This window comes from Cavia porcellus, unplaced genomic scaffold, assembly GCF_034190915.1.
Source record: "Cavia porcellus strain 051 isolate PalLab524CR breed Dunkin Hartley unplaced genomic scaffold, mCavPor4.1 scaffold_12, whole genome shotgun sequence".
NCBI lineage: Eukaryota > Metazoa > Chordata > Mammalia > Rodentia > Caviidae > Cavia > Cavia porcellus.
This window is the reverse complement of record NW_026947495.1, coordinates 81,245,936-81,265,257: the sequence shown is the minus strand read 5'-3', so window position 1 is coordinate 81,265,257 and position 19,322 is coordinate 81,245,936. Positions and strand designations below refer to the sequence as shown.

General features: G+C 48.4%; 1 protein-coding gene across 12 annotated transcripts in view; it reads left to right on the top strand.

The window, feature by feature from the left end:
• Ankrd44 (ankyrin repeat domain 44) overlaps nt 1–19,322 on the top strand; it is a 233,877-nt gene that overhangs the window by 140,330 nt on the left and 74,225 nt on the right. For all 12 annotated transcript variants that reach the window (XM_063259488.1, XM_063259498.1, XM_063259494.1 and 9 more), the window contains 2 exons: nt 7,203–7,281; nt 16,715–16,829. In XM_063259488.1, coding sequence (XP_063115558.1) covers nt 7,203–7,281; nt 16,715–16,829 — 194 coding nt within the window. The remainder of the gene's footprint in view (nt 1–7,202; nt 7,282–16,714; nt 16,830–19,322) is intronic.

The window sequence follows — 19,322 nt, the reverse complement described above, 5'->3', positions numbered from 1 at the left end:
CTGCTGAGCCGCCTGAGTGCTGGAAATTAAACCAGGCGTTAGCAAAGCTGAGACGATGCACAGGTCTCATCCTGGGTCGGGAGGCACGGGGGCTCCGGCATTGTGCCTACAGCCCAGGGAAGGACCTGAGGACAAACCCTGAGTCCCAGGTGTGTCCACTCTGCCTGGACTCCAAGGCAGAGGTCAGCATTGAGCTCACGGGGGAGCTGAGCATTGGCGAATCCACGGGAAGGCTCCTGGCGCCTCACACACACGGCGCTGACCTGGTGCTTTTCTTTTCTTTCTTTCTTGGCAGCACTGGGGTTGCACCTAGGCCTTTGCATTGAGCTGTAGCCCCACCTCTTTCCATGTTTATTCATTTATGTTCTGAGAGAAGATCTCAGTAAGTTGCTAGGCTGCCCAGGCTGGCCTTCAACTTGCAGCCCTCTTCCCTCGGCCTCCTGATCAGGCGTTTATTAGTCTGACCTGGTAAGATGGCCTAGAGCCCTCTGTTTGGTAGGACAGGAGGGGATCTCTTCCCTGGAGGAATTTGCGGGAGCTCAGGTAATCACGAGGCAGGAGAGGGTCGTGTGTACCCTGAGAGAGAGGGTGATGGGGGCGCAGGCTGGGAGGAGCCGTTGCTGGCTTGCTGTTTTCTGGGGACACACGGGAGGCTGTCTTTCAGCAGAGAGGAGGAGGCCCAGAGATGGTGGAGAGGACGAAGCACGTAGAGAGTGGCAGGAAGCAGGGCAGCGGCGCTGCGGATGCAAAAGCTGTGGGTGACCCTTGCCGTGAGGACCTGGGAGGGATGCCGTGTCCTGATCCCATTCTCAGCCGCCCACCCTTCTGTGCACACAAAGAATTGCCCTCTCTCGTTACTTCCAACAAGATCGCCATGAGCTTTTCCATGGACTGGTAGAACTCTTTACGCTGCATCAGACTCTAAATATGGGACCAGCGGTCAGAGAGCAGTTGGCTGTGATTTTTTTTGGTCTTTTTGAGGCAGGGTTTCACTATGCAGTTCTGGCTGGCCTTTGGCTCACTTTGTAGCCCAGGGTGGTCTCAAACTCACAGTGATCCTCCTGCCTCAGCCTCTGAGTGCTCGAGTTAGAGGTGTGCGCCACCACACCCGGCTCATGTGATTAATGAATAGAGTAGAATTTGGATAAAGAAAAGAGCCAGAAATAAGCCCAATGTGAGAGGACTGAGGGCAAGGACTTGTTTACCTTGTGGTTCAGGAGGCGGCGGTGGCCACCCACAGCCAAACGATGGGAAGGGGAAGAAGGGATAAATAACTGCGTAAAAATTATAATTTTATGTGGCAAAACAAAATAACAAGAAAGGAAGAAAAACCACACAGACTCAAAGGAACAACTGAGGAAAAATTTCTACAATATGTATGAGAATATACTGAAAAAAACAGTGAGTTTAATGTGTGAAGAGCCAACAAACCAAAAGGAAGTCTGAAAAACTTACTGGAGAATTTAGAGAAAGGTGGATCACTTAATATGCACAAAGTACCTGAAGAATTTCAGTCACCAACTTATGAACTTTTGAGTTGCGAACTTTGATGGGCAAACTCTGTAAGATTCACTGTCAGTTTGTGAACAAATCTAACTTGTGAACAGTTCTCTTGGGATGGGAGCAGTTTGTAAGCCAGGAATTTGCTATATAAAATATTCAGTATCATTAGTAATTAGGAAAGCGCAGACTAATACAGAACTATAGGTTTGCCTTTGAAAATCGACTTTTATCAAAGATGATACTAATACCAGTTTTATCACAGAAAATGCAATAAGTAAATATCCCATTTTTTAATTTTAAAAAATTACTTGTGAATATGCATAGAGAAAACTAAGACACAAGCATCAGTTTTCACTACCGAGAGACAAAATTGTGATTTGGAATTTTAGTTTCTGTTTTGCATTTTTAAAAATCTTCTGATTATGATATATCACAATGTGTTATGCTTATATCCAAAAACTTTAGTTTTTAAAATATATTTGACACTATATTATTGAGTACATTTTAAAATTTCCACTGTATGGGCATGTGTTATTATTGTATCAAAAAACAAAAGGGTTTTTTAAAACGCAAAAAACATTTGTTTCCTATTGTACAGGTAGCACCCTAGAGAGAAGGGTTGACTTGGGGGTAACTGAAAGTTGATAAAACTGACCTAGATAGAGGCAGGAGGATGGGAAGAGGGTGGGGCAGAGCCAGCTGGGGGAGACGCCTGGCAGAAAGTGCAGATTGGAATCTGGTGGGCAGAGGCAGCGAAGTCGTGGGGTACATCGGCGGGGCTGTCAAGAGACCAGGCCTGGCCTCCACTGCTGGGAATGGCTTTTGGGAATCGTACACGACCTCTGTGTGTATCTCAGTGTGTTTATCTGTAAACCCAAGGAAGTAATGACACCTTCCTCATAGAACCCTGTGAGCACTGAATGGAGTTATCACATCTAAATCGCATAGAACAGTGACTGACACCTGGTAGGCACCTGATGAGTCTTATTGCTGATACTCATCAAGATGGGTCGGGAGTGTAGAAAGCCCTTGTCGTGGCCCCGGAAAAAACCACATTTGTAATCCCGTGGAAAAGTTACTGGAATTCTAGTGAGTTAATTCCGGTCTGCCACTTTCAGTGCAAGGCATGGTGAGAGCAGACACTGAGGCATATTTGTAATTGTGGGCAGCCCGTGGGGGGCTTCAGTCTAACTAGAACAATGATGGTTAACCAGGCCCTACCTAGGACTAAACTCAGATTTTATGAATTTGTGAAGAGAGGAGTGGCTTGGGGATGAGTGACATCTGTGAATGCTGTGAGCTGCACTAGGTAGGAGGCCTGAAATCGCCTCTGTAATGTGCAGAGAGATGGAGAGAAATGAGCAGAAAGAATAATCTGCATACCACAGATTGGGGTAGTATCTAGGTTCTGGGGTCAGTTCTTCAATTTTGACGTGTAATCCATGCCCTGAGAAGTCACAGCCTCATTTCTGGAGGCTCATTCTCAGCTGACAGTGTGATTTCACTTGACCAACTTGCACATATTGCTTAGGAGCTGTACGTGGGGTATCACCAACCTGTCTCCTAGCTTCAAAGACTACACATCAGCTCCTCTGGCTATACCCATTTGCATTGTTTACAGTCAGTTGAGGGAATCAGGAAATGCCCTGCCCAGCTGTGTGCATATCAGTACATGAAGGAAGGGCCAAGTGCTGTTCTTTCAAGGACAGCCGTGCAGGTGGTCCTCGTGGGAATAAGAGTAGGACTAGGAGGTAAACCAAGTTTAATTCTTAGGCACCTTTGCACAGCCAGGCAGCAGTGGGAATGTGACACTCTAGCACAGCAGAGCAGCCAGGGACAGAGGAAAGGCATGTTTGCCTCACTCTCCCTGGGAGGGAAGAACGGCATCACCCAAAGAGAGCACACAGAACCATGCAGGCAGGGAAGGGGAGGAGGACTCCAGGAGCTCACCCCTCCTAGGATCAGGAGGAGGGAGAGCGGCCCAAGGGATGAAACAGGAAGTTAGACAAGGTCAGAGAGGAAATGAAGGACGGGGGGAGTATCCTTGGGGGTACTCCACCACGCAGGTCCCAGGCAGACAAAAACAGAAGAGTAGAGCAGAAGGAGAGCATTTCAGAGTTCCATATCCTGGATCCCAAGAAGAGGGAAGAAGGTCTTTGGGGACATGGCAGGGACATGGGTCAAGCTGGGAAGGGGTCTGTGTGGGGTGGAGTCACAGGGCATAGGGCTGAGGGCCAACTATCAGTGACTCCAGGACGGTGGACATGTGTCTTGTCCTTGTGCTGTGCCACATCCTGTGGCTTCCCCAAAGGAAGGGACATTATTGAAGTTGAAGAGAGTCGTTAGCTCTAACATCTCCACTTAATTAACTCATTTCCTCCACCAAGCCTGTTCCTGATGCTCTGAGTGCCTTGAGCCTGAATCTAGAAACACACTTTCTGCCCCAGCGACCTGCTGCTTCAGGTTAACTGGCTCAGGTCGGTTCCCAATGGGTAAGAGACTCAGTTACACACAGCACGTTTGCTTATGATAGCCTTCTCTTCTTTCCCACAAAACAGACTTGAAATGCATATTTACTTGTGATAGGTTTTCCTTGGCATGGTGGAGCAGCAAAGGCAGGAAAGAAGGAAAAAGGCCTTTATTGAGGCACAGGAGGGCCACTGAAGAGTGCAATATCCCTCCAAGGCAGGCAGAGAAGCAGCTGGCTTTTATTCAGTATGACAAAGGGTGGAGTTTGAAGGGGCGGGCAGAATGACGTATTGACAACTGATTGGGGCAAGGTTGGCGCATGCGCAAAAAGCCGGAAGTTCAATTTCCGGTTTGAAGAACACAAGTCAGTATTGGAGGGAGGCGCTGTCACTCCAGGGCCCTGCGCAATGTTGGGCAGGAGCTGCACTGGGTGTTATATGGGTGGAATCCGTCAACTTGGTTTTAATGTTTAATTTACCCTATGCTGCTAATTATAAATAGAACATAAGAAGTGCATGAGATCCAGTCAGCACAAGAGAGGCGTTTGAATCTAGTGTGACCGTCCTCCGCCCTGTCTCCCTGCCCTGGCTGCTGATCCCTCCGAGTCCTGCCCTGCTTAGTGATTCCAGGCGCACCCCAACGCAGGGGACCATCTCCTGTCCCGGAGAGCCTTCCTGTCTGACTCTGGAGGAGCTTTCTAATTAAAGTTGTTACCTGTCAGCGCTGCATTGCCCCGTGGATTTTTAAAGTTTGCTGAGGGGAGACAATTGATGTTTGTTTGGGGTCCCCAAAGTCTAAGCAAAATGGTGCGTTGAAATGCAGCCAGTGTCCACCCTCACTGTGTCCCCTTGCTTACCTCTATTCTTACAAAACACTAAAGAGTGTCTTCACCAGCAGTTACCAGAGGAGGTAGCTGGAAAGAGGACGAGGAGCTCCATGCTGACCTCTGCCTTAGAGTCCAGGCAGAGTGGAGACACCTGGGACTCAGGGTTTGTCCTCAGGTCCTTCCCTGGTACTGTGGGAACATGCTTTTGGGGAGAAGGGCATGGAGTTTCCTGTCCCTGAAAGGAGGCCAACTTTGCAAACTACACTCGACACACTCTGATTCTTGCCTACAATTTGGAGAGCTACCAAGTCGGTAGCGTACCTCCTTGGTAGAGTCTTTATATTCTTTTCCAGGCATGGCAAAGTGCTTAGCTAACTCCTTATGAAGATATTTCCTAAGCACTGAAGTCTATATAGGCTTATATATATTTAATTAGATGATAATTACATTTTCATGTTAAATTGAAGCGAAAACACTGGAGCAACATTTAAAGAAATAGCTCCACCTAGGGACGAGTCAATACCGACTTTGAAACTGCTGTCCTCTCTCCTTGACCTTCTTGGACTGTCCTCCCCTTGTTGTTGGAAGGGTGTGTTTCAAATGCTTCTTCCCACGGGGCTCCCAGGCCCCTTAGTAATTTGAGGTGTACAGTGTGACAGCCGGGGGCTGCTGGAGGCCTGTGCGCTGTGGAGTCAGAGACACCAAGTCCTTGTCCTGCTCGTGGCTTCTCTTTTCCTCTAAAAGTACGGTTTCCAGTCAAGCATTAGTGGAGTTCGGTCCTCCTTTCTCAGTATTGTGATGCAGAGCAGGATCTCATCAAATCTGGCCCATCGTTTCTCCCCGTTCATCTCCTTGAGAACTGTTTTTCAGTTAGGAGGCACTTAGCACTCCCGTAGGCAGAAACACCCCTTGGAACAGACCTTGTGCGACTGCCTCCCTCCTCTCTAACGGGGAAACTTACAGGAGAGAATCATTCTGTTAGTGGTGGCTCTTATTCTCCAGGGCTCTTTGTGATTTAGAAATGGGCTCCATCTGCCCAGCCCCAGTTCTTCAGCAGGTGTAGATTCGAATCCAGCACCCATCTTCCCAGCCCCGGAAAGTCCCATGTGGGTTGACTTTGGCCCACTCTTCATAAATCTTATTTAAATGATCATTTTCCAGCATGAAGCTCTAAAAACAAAGTTCTCTTACAGCCTAGGTGTATAGATTTCCTCCCCCCAAAACCATGCATTTTTGAAACCTCACATTTTAACATTAGACTTTGGGATGTTTCTCTTGAAACTTAGAAAAATAGCAGTTACATGAGTTTTTAGAAATGCAATACTTAATGAAAATACAGCTGAGCTGCTCCTTGATTTACGATGGTATTAGGTTCCCCAGTATAAACTGACTGTACGTTGAAAATGTGCATAGCTCATGTAACCTCCTAAACTTCAACCCAGTGACACGTCTAGACAGAGGATCAGCAGTTTGTCCTACTCACACAGCTGCCAGCCCTTCTGTCAGGAGAATTCCCTGCCATGTATCACCAGCCAGGAGATGATCAATCTTCAGAATATGAATGTGGTTTCTAGGCAATGGGAGCTGTTTTCACACTGTCTTGCAGTGGAAGAGTTTTTAAACGGAACGTTGGAAGCTGGGGCCACGGCCCTTAGCTCCTGTCTTCTGGGGCTGCTTTTGGTCTAACATAGTGATGGCATTTCCTTTTGGGCTCATTTCCAGCACTAACTTTTATTTCAGGGACTTGGTGTTTGGTGTAATAATCAACACACAGATTCTGCATGTTTTCGTGTGGTCTACATTAGGAAGATCCACAATTTCTATAATCAGTAATAAGAGCTGTGCACGTGAGCACACCTTTCCGGCTGATCGTGAAGGTGACAGCTTTCCAAACACCTGCATACCTTCGTCCTCTGGTTTCTAATGAGTTAAGTGAACAATTGTTGTCTTTTGGACAATCAGGATTTTTTCCTGTGGAGCCAGAGCGTAGGAAGGTGGAGGTTCCCAGTCAGCTTTGAGAGCCGCAGTGATTTATTGCAGTTTTGTCAACTATAGCTCAGACAAGACCGCACAAGTTCATAGAATGTGTGTGTTTTAAAAGCTTTTTAAAAAAATCACCTTGCAGGAAACTCCTTTATCAGCAGATCACAAAGCCATTTTGGATGAGACTTCTTTCCTATGCTTCTATAGAATGTAGTGCTTACTGTAACCCGGGGAGGGGGATCTCCCTGGTCATTTTTCTTTCAAAATTATCTTTTTTGTAATTGTCATTCAAACCATGTTTCTAAAAAATTGAAAGTGATGTTGTTAGTGGTGGCTCTTTGCTGCAGTGCCCATGAGAACCTGTCGGACTGATGTTCAGCTCGTGAGCATTTTCATGATCCCCCTTTTCTCCTGTCTTTAGAGCAAAGATGGCAAAAGTCCACTGCACATGACGGCTGTCCACGGACGGTTCACGCGCTCGCAGACCCTCATCCAGAACGGTAAGAGAGGCGTGCCCCTTGTGTGTTCTGGGGAACAGTTCCGTGATCTGCCTGAGCTTGGCTGACTGTCCTCTGGATGTGAGAAGTGATGCCATGTTTGCATGAGAGCAAGCACAGGTTTGCATGGTCCTTTGACATCTTCACAGCAAGCTCACGAGCAGACCTACATCATCTTCCTCCTTGGCAGGGAGAACACAGACCACAGTCCCCAGGCAGCTCCAGCCCGGCCAGGGGCAGGTGGGTGGCACTGAGACCCTGGGCTGGGCTCAGGGACACAGGGAACACAGGGAAGTGTTAGGGCGGCAACCCCTGATGGTTTTTAGATGGTACAATTTACCATCCTTCCCTGTCAAAGCTCAGTAAGTTTCTTGAGCAAAGATAGGAGAAAAAGAGGTGACTCGAGAGGAAGGACAGGTAGCTGCATGGCAGAAAGGATCATGAAAGCACAGGCTCGCCAGAGCCCTGCGCAGGTCACAACAGCGATTTTCCAGCTCGAAACAAACGTCCTTGCACTGTCACGGGAGGTCACTGAAGCCGAGGTTGGGGAGTATTGCTCCACTCCGCTGTGTGTGGGCCCCGCTTCATCTGAGAGTTCTCTTAGTAAATCTTAGAGACAATTAAAAAGAAGAACAAAGCATGTTTAGTTTAGATTTTAACTGGTCAGTCTGGCAATTCCTAAATGACTTTTAGCTGACCTACATTTATTTCTGCTTCTCAGAACTCAGCTGTCAGTCAGCTTTCCCGCATCTGTATTTTTCTCGTCTACGGGAGTTTCGGACGATGTACCCTCCAGTTGTTAGTGAGGCACTGAGTTATATCTTAGGCACTCAAGTCATAAAACTAGAAAATCATGTGACATTTGGATGGAAGGCCAGCCAGTGAGATTGTGCTTAAGAAGCAAAATATCTGTGACCAGGCAGAGGAAATTTATATGCATTTCAGTGAAATTGTAAGGGAAAAGGAATCCTAGCAAGTTTCCTGTGAGCCAAGAAAGAAGGGAAAATGAACTGTTATAGCTGTATAACACCCATCATTTCAAATTTGAAATATGTATCATGCCCTTGACATTCATCATGTTGAAAAGGCTATTTTGTTTAATTTTCTGGCTAGAAATAAAGGGAAAAGGTGACCGTCGTCTCTCTCTTTGGAACATTTTCCTTATCCACCTTTATTTCTCAAATGCTTTTCAGAATATCTATTTCCTTAAAAACAAGCAAGACTTTAAAGATTTTAATGAGGACTTTACCAGAGGGTCTCGCTCTATGCCACAGAAAGCTCCATCCTTTGGGGAGCCACCTCAGGCCACAGAGGGTAGGAAGAGTTCAGGGTGTCCCCAGAAGCCTGGCCTCCTGCATGTCCAGCCCGTGGGTTGCCCAGACTACCCCGGCCTTTGAGCCATGACCGTGTCACACTGGCCGCTGCCGTGCTTCTGTGCTCACGGCCCGCCTAGTGCTACGCGTGAGCTGGAGGCTTCATGTCCTCCCTGGGCCCTGGAGTGGGAGACCTGAAAGAGACTCCATCTCCTGTGCTGTGTCTCAGAGAACTTTGCTTCAGAGTTTTCTCATTCTCAGTAGACCTGGTGCCTTGCTAGTGGGTGGGCAGGTGGGTGGGGCCCTGTGGGCCTGGACTGAGGAAGCCATAGTGGTTGGGGTAGGAGCTGAGGTGGGGGCTGTGGGTGGGGGCTGGGGTGGGGGTTAGAGTTTGGGGTAGTGGCTGGGGTGGGGGCCAGGATAGGGTCTGGGGAGGGGCTGGGGTGCAGGCTGGCCTGGGAAACGATAATGCCAGCATTGATTGGCTATTTCCTCTTTGCTGGGCATGCAGCCAGACACCCCACCGAACTCCTTCCAACCCTTCTATGAGAGGAGGACTATTGCTAGCTTCATTTCAAAGACAGAGAACCTGAGGCAGAGAGGTTGCCACTAGTGTCACTGTACACCGACGAGGGTTTGGAACACAGGTGGTTTAACATCAGACTTACGCATGTGCTGTCGGGAAGAACAATGATAAAACACCGTTTAACGTGAGTTCGCCTTGGCGGAGAGGTGCACTGTCCCTCTGAAAGGCGCTGTGTTTCCCTCCTCTCGCGCCTGGCAGCGCCTTGCATCCTTCCACTTGTGGGAACTGTGAGTTCTTCCACTGGAAATTTTTGAAAATGCCCTTGGGGAAAACAGGCAGCTGTTTTCTTCCTTCCTGTTTGCTTCCTTCTAGAAAGCATCCTGGGCGGCTGCTGAGCTCCTCCATCCCGGGCCTGGTGTGGTCCCCAGGCGGCTGAGTCACAGGAGCTCTGGGCTGCACAGCCGTCTGGGGGACACCGCTCAGCAGCCTCCCCCAGCTGAGCATGCGCTGAGGGACGGTCTTGGTGCTGACGTCCTGGTGAACCGCGTTGGCATCTGGACTCTGTATCTATTGTCCCCACTCTGCTCTCCAGGAAGGGCTGTGAGCTCTTTGGATAATCTTACCGTCTTAGCCAGGATCAGCCCTCTTTGGTAAAGCAGGCCTTTAAAACGCTCTTCTGCCTTTTGGTTAGTAAGCAAGGACTCCTCTGGGGTCAAATACGCTGTGTCTGAAGCTGCGAGAGGGAGGAACCGGAAGGAGACCCAGGGTGGCACCAGGAGGGCTCTGACCCAGCGCTTAGCAGGGACAGTCGCCTCGACGCCCAGCAGCGAGCTGCCAAGTTCAAGATGCAGGTTTTCTTCACAGACACTTTAAAAAGAAACAGTTTGGACTGCGGATATAGCTCAGTGGCGCAGCACCTGCCTGGCAAACATGAGGTTGTGAGTTCAATTCCTGGTGCAGAAATAACCCAAAAAACAAAAAGTAAACAGTTTGCACAGAAAGAGCCAAGTACTAGATTAGGACAGCTCCACGTGAGATTTTTGACCTTGTGGTCAAAGTCCTTCTGAGACAATTTAATTGGGAGACCATTCTTGTCTGTGTAATGAGAAACGAGTGGCAGGTGACTGTTCTGATAATGCTGACTAATTATTATTTGGAGCTGCTCCACAGGCACGTCTGCTTTCCTCACGGGTTATCAATGATCAGTTTCCCGCATTTACCTTGCAGCTTTCCAATCAATCATACAGACATTCAACTTGCATGCCAAGCAGAGATTTCCAAGCGGAAATGGAAGAGTTTGTGCAGGGATTATAAAATGGAAACTCACTTGTCTGGAGGGTTTGCTCTCACAGGAAGCACGTTTTCAGATAACAAAATCCGGTCTGTCTTTAATTTTCCCACCAACTTGCGACACTTTCCCCGAAACATATTCTAGGTGACAGCGGAAGCCTCTATGGCTGGTGATGACTGCACTTTTATTTTAACTGATTTGTGAAGTGATAGCAAGAGCCTTGGCCAGCTCAGGCCTCTCTTCCGCCTTGCTCACTGTTTGCTTTACCTGCCCAATGTTTGACTCACTTCAGGCTGGAAGCCTGGAAACCTTGACTTCTTAGGACGGTTTGGCGGCTCCTGCCTGGGAAGGGTGTGGAGCGGAGTGGCGTGGAAGGCAAAGCTTCTCAGAGTCTGGGGCCCCGCAGTGTGGAGCAGCCCCACGGCTGGAGCTGTCAGGAGGGGCACAGGAGAGGGTGGACAGACTCGGGCAGCCTGCAGGTCACTGAGACTGCGTGGCCTCCGGTCCCCGAAGCTGCCGTCAGGGATCAGCCTGAATGAATCAACCTGAACTGCGTGCTTCTAAAGGCAGGTTAGAGTGCTGTATCTCTGGGCCCCTCAAATGTCCGGGTGACTGGGTCTACTGCTTCCTGCTGTAGGATTAGTACATGCCCACTGCAAGCCTAAGGGGAATCATGAAGCAGCTCTCCCAAAATCCCCAACCCGTTGACGGTTTGGTGAAACCTCTGGGTTGTTCTGTGCACTTAAGAAAGTGTATGTGACGATGTTACTTTCACAGAAGTGGTCGATGGCCCATTTATTTGGACAGTTTGTTTTAGAAATAATTTGTATCGTAGAAACGAAGATCTGAGGAAAGCTCACTGTTTGGGTTCAAGCTGCCAATCATACTTCTCTGTCCCCATCAAAGTGAAAAAGAGAGTACCTTTCTGTAAAGAGCAGTTACTGGCAAGTCCGGATGTCCTGGCGGTTGCAGTCTGCATGCACAAGCCTGGCACTGATGCCTTGTGTGCTGACGGCAGCCCGAAGCCCAGCCCTAGGAGCCATCTCACTTCAGCAAAGACTCTTAATCACTGGTTGAGCCTCACTAGTGCACCTGACTAGAAAGCATTGTTCGCTGGAAATAAGTCTTGGGGGTTTGTTGATCATTATGACCCAAAGCAGGATGCACACAGGATTGCTGTGAGGATTTTACAGCGGCCTTAGGCCTGCCCTGGGAGTGTTTATGCTTTTTCCCCAAGTCGGTGGAGGCTCCTGAGGGCTTCAGTTTGTGTCGTGATGGAGTATATTGCTGAGGCGGGTGCACATGGACCCCGCCTTTCACAATAAATGATCATACTGTTGGGGCCAGGGATATAGCTCAGTGGGCATGGCCCTGCTTGACAAGTGTGAGGTTGTGAGTTCGATCCCCAGAACCAAAAAACAAAAAAATTGGTCAGACTTTTGAGCTGTGAGTTCTACTTCCAAAATTATTGGTGAAGGGAATTAAAGGTGTTTGCATTAGTGAATTTCTTATCACTGAGACAAGATACTCAACACCTGTAATTTTCAGATGAGTGGTTTATTTTGACTTATGTTTCAGAGGGTTCAGCTGAGTCCAAGGAAGAAATAGCTTTCCAAGAAAGAAGGCTCCAGTGGAGCAGCTCACCCCATGGCAGCCAGCGAGCAGAGCAGGAGGTGCTGGTGACAAGAGCCCACCTTCCAGGTCACACATGCAGTGACCTGGCTCTTCCAACCAGGCTCCGCCCCACCCTCGGGGACTCTGTAGCTGGAAACTAACGATCTTCACCCCTAGGTTTTTGTACTAGTGGAGATTTGGGACTAGTCTTAATGACTAGTCACTGGGAATCGCTCGGAAATTCTCTAAACACTGCTGTTATGCTAATGAGGAACTTATGATAGGGCGAATACTTGTTATGTGACATCAGGGAAAGCCAGGATGCAACACTTTCTGTACCACAATCTCAGCTGTGGGAAAGTTTTGTACACACATGTGTGCATGTGCACATGCGTGCACACACACACACACACACACACACACACACACGAAGCCAACTGGAATGAAATATTCCAGAATATCAACACTGTAGTATTGTGAATACTACAGTGATAATCAGTGAATTTATGGGTGTTTCCATTTTTTTCTGTATATTTTCCTAAATCTTTAACATTTTCTACAATGAGAAAATTACCATCTAATTTTGTTTTGTTTTGGCCAAATTTCCTGTGTAGGACTCTGACCAGCACTGTAGAAGGCGGGCCTCGCCCCCTCCACCTCATCCGGCTCTTAAGTATCTGCCATCTGCGGTTACCGATATTCCAGGGGAATTTTCCAAAATTACCATCATGAATAAGTTATTTAAAATGGATTATAATATCTTTCTAGATTGACCAAAGATTTTTTTAAAATTTTGAGACAAGTTCTCGCTATGTAGCCCAGGCTGGTTTTGAACTCTTGGTGACTCTCATGCCTCCGCTCCTGAGTGCTGGGATTACAGATTTGCACCACTTCCAAAGGTACTTATATATTTCTTAGGGTTGTATATTCCTTTTACTGGTGTATATAACTATGTATGGCTTAGATAGACATGCTGAACAATAGCATTGTTACATTAGCAATGTAATATATCTTACATTATGTATATATCACATTATAATATATCTTATGTTAGCTCTATATAATTCAAGATAAAAATAAGGCCAAAATTGATGGAAATTAGAATATTATTTTGTAAAGAATAATTTTCTAATAGGATCTGTTCTAAGATATCTGCTATCTAAGAGGACAATGTGACAATCAGGAACTTGGAGCTTTCCTTAGTGCTGCAGAGATTTGTTCCTGGACAGGAAAACCAAGAAGCAGAGCCCCAGAATGGCTTGCTGTGGGCCCCCATGCGCTGGGCGTTGTGTTGATGCACAGGAACCTCTTGGTTAGAGAGGAACAGTGGGCGCCTCGATCCCCTGTCCTCCGTGAGTCTCCCTCTGCTTAGTCCTCTCTTCTCTCTGTAGCTTTCATTAGCTTCTTTCTTTTTATTTGAGAGATGAGCCATATATCATAAAAGTTGCCACTTCAGCGCAGAGGATTTTTAAACAGTGAGTTTTAGTGTTTCCCCAGGGTCATCCACACCAAGCCGTCACCGTTTAATTCCAGATTGTTTCCCTCATACCTCAAAGAAACCTCAGCGCAGTGGGGTCAGCCCCACACCTCCCTCTGGGGCCCTGGCAACTGCTGATCTACTTTCTCTTTCTGAATCATTCGGACCCTTCTCTTGGACTTTGATTCTTTCAGGCATTCAGGGAACAGTTAGTTAAGTAGCCAACTGAGACATTATCACCAAAATAAACTCCAAATGGATCAGAGGTCTCAATCTAGCAAGTGACCCCTTTGCCAGATAGAACACATGTTCATTTCTTTATTACCAAAATATGGAGAAGCCTTCCTAATAATGATCTGTAGCCCAAATAAAAGACTTGTAAATTATTTTTTAAAAATGTACAGGATATAAGCATCATAAATTTTTAAAAAAGCCAGGCGTGGTAGCACACCCGTAATCCCAGCACTCAGGAGGCTGAAGCAGGATCATGAGTTCAAGGCCAGCCTTAGCTACCTAAGTTCTAGGTCAGCCTGAAACTGCATAGCAAGAACCTGTCTCAAAAGGAAAAAAAGAGAGAAAAGTCCTGGGGAAAATATTTGTAAAATGCATTACTGATAAATGCATAATCTCCCAGATGTGTGAGATTGGAACTCACAGTGTGAAAGACCACTCACACACGCACACACTCACACACGCACACACTCACACACGCACACACTCACACACGCACACACTCACACACGCACACACTCACACACGCACACACTCACACACGCACACACTCACACACGCACACACTCACACACGCACACACTCACACATACACACACTTAGAAAACTGGGCAGAAGTCATGGGAAATCACATGGAAGTCACAGAAAAAAACATTGTCCCACTAACTTCACAATCAGAAATGCAAATGAAAATTCCCCTGGAATATCGGTGACTGCAGATGGCAGATACTTAAGAGCCGGATGAGGTGGAGGGGGCGAGGCCCGCCTTCTACAGTGCTGGTCAGAGTCCTACACAGGAAATTTGGCCAAAACAAAAACAATAAAACCACAGATTCCTTCGCCCTGTTGCCCGGAAGTCTCCTTTGAAGGCATTTATGCAAAGGCAGCAGTGGGGAAGCCTTTAGAGACCGAGTGCCCCAACCTGCAACCCCAAACCCACTCAGATACGGCAAAGTGCCAGCCCTGCAATTAAACCTTAATACTGAGGTTTTAGTTTAGAAAAAATGACTTGTGCATGAACCTTTTCTGTCTTAAAATCAATAACAGGTGCCAGAGATTCGCCTGAGGGACATGTGGCGAGTATGAAGCAGCACCCCTGTGTGTGAGGCCAGTCAGGGCACTGTTCCTGGCACAGCAAAATGTCACAACCTGGTCCGCAGGCCCAAGTCACCCCTCCATGCTGAGGACAACAGGGGAGCAGCATGAAAATGAGGTGGCCCCTGGGAAGCAACCTCTCAGTGTGAGGGGGCAGGGACTACTCTTGCAGAGAGAAGCACAGAAACATAAACTAATGATTATCACGCAAAGGGAACGAGGCTTTTAAAAATATAATTTTGACCTTTGGAACATGTAGACCTTTTACCTGTTAATCAAATAAGTCTAGTAAAAGTTTTTATTACACACAGAATCAAAGGAACATAACCGTACGTCAGAGCAGTGCTAGAAACACACAGATGAAGAATTCAGGCCGTAAGTGAGAAAAGCACTCCTTCCCAGAGGATGCTTAAGCCGCCGGGGTAGTGTTTGCAAATCGGATATTTACAGTCTCAAAGCGCTGCCATGAAAACTGTTCAACTATAAAGGGAAAAGGAAAGACGGTTTTTGCACTAGAATGGGCTGGGCAAGCTTTTTTTGGGGGGTGAAGTAATGCATGCATGACATGAAGTGTACCGTTGTAACCGAGTTGGAGAATTAATGGCTCCCTGGCCTGAGTACCTCTGCGCCGTTCATCATGCATTTCCAGTCACCCTGGGACCCAGTGCCCCTGTGAATAATCACCCAGATCTAACACGAGGGACCCATGTGCCACTGCAGCAGCAGCACATCCCACCCAGCCCGGCTGCATCTCCAAAACTCTCAATCACATGCCAGAGCTGGACAGTGAAGAAGTCAAGGGCAGGAAGATGGCTTCTGGCTAACAGAAACTGGAAGAGTCTTTGGCCCCAGGATTTATCAACTACAGCAAAGCAGTTATAAAGCACCCTTTGGGTGCACAGGAGAAATTGGGGGTGCAGTGCACATTGCACAGAACCGCACTAGAGTTCAGTTCCTGGGCACAGAGGTGGGGTGTGTTTATGTGTGGGGCCGGCTTTGTTCTTAGCGGAGCTGAGATGTTTAAACAGTTCCTCTGATAGAGGGTTAACCAGGTTAATCGCAGCCACACCCACCCAGGAAAGAAAGGAGAGAAAGCAATGCAAAGTGAAAAGCTGGGAGAAAAGAAGGCAAAATAAGACTAGGTGAAACCACTTTAGTGAAAAAATTATGGAGAATTAATGTGATAGTTTTAATGCTGGCAGTAGAGCTGGGCGCAGTGGTGCACACCTGTGATCCCAGCACTCGGGAGGCTGAGGCAAGAGGATTGTTGCAAGTTCGAGACCAGCCTGGGCTACAGAATGAGCTCGAGGCCAGCCTGAACTGCATATCGAGACCCTGTCCCAAAAATACATACATACACACTGGCATTTTCAGTTTATACTTTGTGCTTGTACTCATTTACCTCATGCATATCTTAACCTAGGTCATGAAACTACGTGAAGTCTTTGTCTGAACTCTCTGCTCTCTCTGGTCCCTTTGGTTATGTGGTTATTTTAAAGCTGTAGTCTAGCTATGAATTCAGATCCTTAAATACAAGATGGAAAGATTTTCAAAACCATACATGGTGATTTCTCTGTGCAGATACAGTGCCCCTCACATGGTGACTTGTCCACTTAAAAAAATTGTTTTTCAGTCGGGGGTGGTGGTGCAGGCCTGCCATCCCAGCACCCGGGAGGGTGAGGTAGGAGGATCCTTGCCACACAGTGAGCTCAAAGCCAGCCTGAACTGCAGAGCAAGGCCCTGTCTCAGAAAGACAAAACAAGAAAAAGGAAATAAAAGCGTTGTTTTCCTGAGCAGTGATGTGCACAGGGCCGAAGGGAAGCCCAGCTCGGGGCTGGGCCAAGAGGCCACGGAGGTCTGTGTGACGCTGTGCTGCCTGTGTCTTTCAGGAGGCGAGATCGACTGCGTGGACAAGGATGGCAACACGCCCCTGCACGTGGCGGCCCGCTACGGCCACGAGCTGCTCATCAACACGCTCATCACCAGTGGGGCGGACGCCACCAAGTAGGTGTCACGGCCACAGAGGCCCTGCGGCCTCCCGCCAGACAGGCTGTCCCAGGTGGCCAGAGCCTTCGGGCCAGGGTGCGGGAAGCACGGGATGGGGACGCGCAGTCTGTGTGCGGGGACAGGTGGGAGCCGGGCCAGGAGGAGGACAGCGGGACAGGGGCCTGCGCTGAGGGCCTGGCACTGTGCTGGGAGCGCAAAGAGCCTGGGAGGTGACAGCTCTGAGGAGGCCCAGTGCCTGACTACCGCTCTGGGGGTGGGTGTGTGATGATGCCAGGCCCTGGGAGGGAGCGTGGGTGCGGTGCCGTCCTGCTCCCAGGAGGGGTGTGATGACATCATGTGCTGAGGAGGGGTGTGATGACATCATGTGCTGAGGAGGGGTGTGATGACATCATGTTCCGAAGAGGGAAGTGATGACATCACGTGCTGAGGAGGGGTGCTGGCGTCCTGCGGAGGTGAAGTGTGGTTGACATAGGAGAAAGAAACCCCTGACCCACTAGATGTCCCTAGGTCTTCCTGTTCTCTGAAATCGAAGAATGAATTTTAGGAACAACAGGTTAAGAGCAGAATATTTCTTGAGACAGAAAGTTTCTGTCTGAGAGACAGAAGGGGTTTCAGGTTACCAAAGACTGGCTTTTTTAGGGATTTTATAGAGTAAAATCACAAGGTGAGGCGGGTCCACGATGGGAAAAATGGGAACTGGCAAGGTGGACGTGGTGGGACAGAACTGTGGTCAACCAGTAAGACTACTTGCTCAGGTACAATTGCCCAAATCAGGGACAAATGGGGAATCGAGTCACACAGCAGGGGGTATGAATGCAGAACAGTGACTCTTCCTGTGGGCGTTGGGATGGTGGCTCCTGGCTTGCTCAGGGTGACTGGGACCGATCTAGAGTATCAGTCTCTGGTGTTTATACTTAGGATTCGCGGGCATTTGTTTACCTTTGTCTTGAGATCCCCCCCACAGTTGCAGGTACCAGTCTTCTGCCCTGGCTCCTTCAAGGACCCAGCCCTGTCTGACATCTATGGTATTTCTAACTCGGCTGCCTGTAACATGGTGATATCATCCTCTGAGGGAGAGGGTCATGGTGATGTCATACCCCAAGGACAGGCGTGGTGATGTCACGCTCTGCTCAAGGTGGGAGTCGGGGAGGCTGCTGCCCTGGTGGGCCCCCTCTGCCCGTGTGCCTTGGAGCTGAGGCAGCCCGACTGGCCACAGCTGATCGGGACACCCAGGCTTCAGACCTGCTCTGCCTGCCAGATGTAATATTTTCAGTGGTTTGTTTTTCACCCTTGCCTTCATTGGGGAAGTTTCTGGTAAATAGCCATGGATTTCTGATTTTTCCCCAGATTTAAATCCATTTTAGGTATTAAAAAATAAATGGCCTACTTACACACTTAAAATTTCCTGAAAACCCCGTTTAATTCAACAAGCACAAAGTTTCTTTCCTTGTAACCATTTTGCTATTTATGCAAATCCACCCTGTGGTAATGGTGCCGTGGGAATGGTGTGGATGTTCAGGTAGTATTTCCTTCCATGGAAGAGACATAGGTAAGGGACGCTGGCCCAGCCGTGGTCAGCCACCTTGGCTTTCTCCTGTCAAGCACAGCTGGAGATAAGGCCGTGAGTGTGAGCGTGTGTCTGGGGGGAGGACACCTTAGGGGAAGCAGGAAGTGAAGCAGAGAGGAGCTGGAGGTCTGCATGTTTCATGAGACCACCCTGACTCCTCGGCACAGTGGAATCCCAAACACCGGTGCAGGCAGCGAGGTCTGACAGAGGTGTGCAGGGATGACAGGGTCGGTCACCTGTGCCCAGATGTGTTCTCATGTCCAGAGAAGTCTGGACAGTCCAGAGCCATTTGTAGTGACTCAGGTTTCCATGTGGTCTTTGAGAAACATGCTGAGAGGCAGAGAGCTTCAGGCAGAGCATGTGCAAAAGCCCGGGGCAGGACAGAGCCTGGCTCTGGGAACTAGAAAGCTCTGTGAGATCCTACGTGACCTGGAGCTCAGGCAGTGGCCAGACAAGAGGAGCTGTCTCACCATGTTAGAACGTGGACTGACTCAGAAGGACCCACCAAAAATGTCTGCTACGGATATGAAGGACCAGGTCTCCCCAATGTCAGCTACACTGGCACACTTGAAACTTGGGGTGCATAACAAGTGTGTAGAACAGCATAGATGAAGCTCCCGAGAGGCTTGGCATTGTGGCGTGGGCTGACAGTTCAGGCAAGAATCTTACATCATCCCAGTCCGTGCTTAGGAAATGCTTCTGTCCTGCCCGCCTAGGGGACAAAACCAAGACAATCTCACTTCCCTGGGAGAGTTCAAGGTGAGCGTTGGAAAGGGTTTAGAAAGATGGAAAAATAACAGAAATGTGAATGACCCATACCCTACACTCAGCTTCTGAGGAGCCGCAAACCTGGTTGTAAGGAAGGACAAGCCGACCACAGCTTCAAAATCGACAGGCTGCTGCTTAGCAATTAAACCAATAAC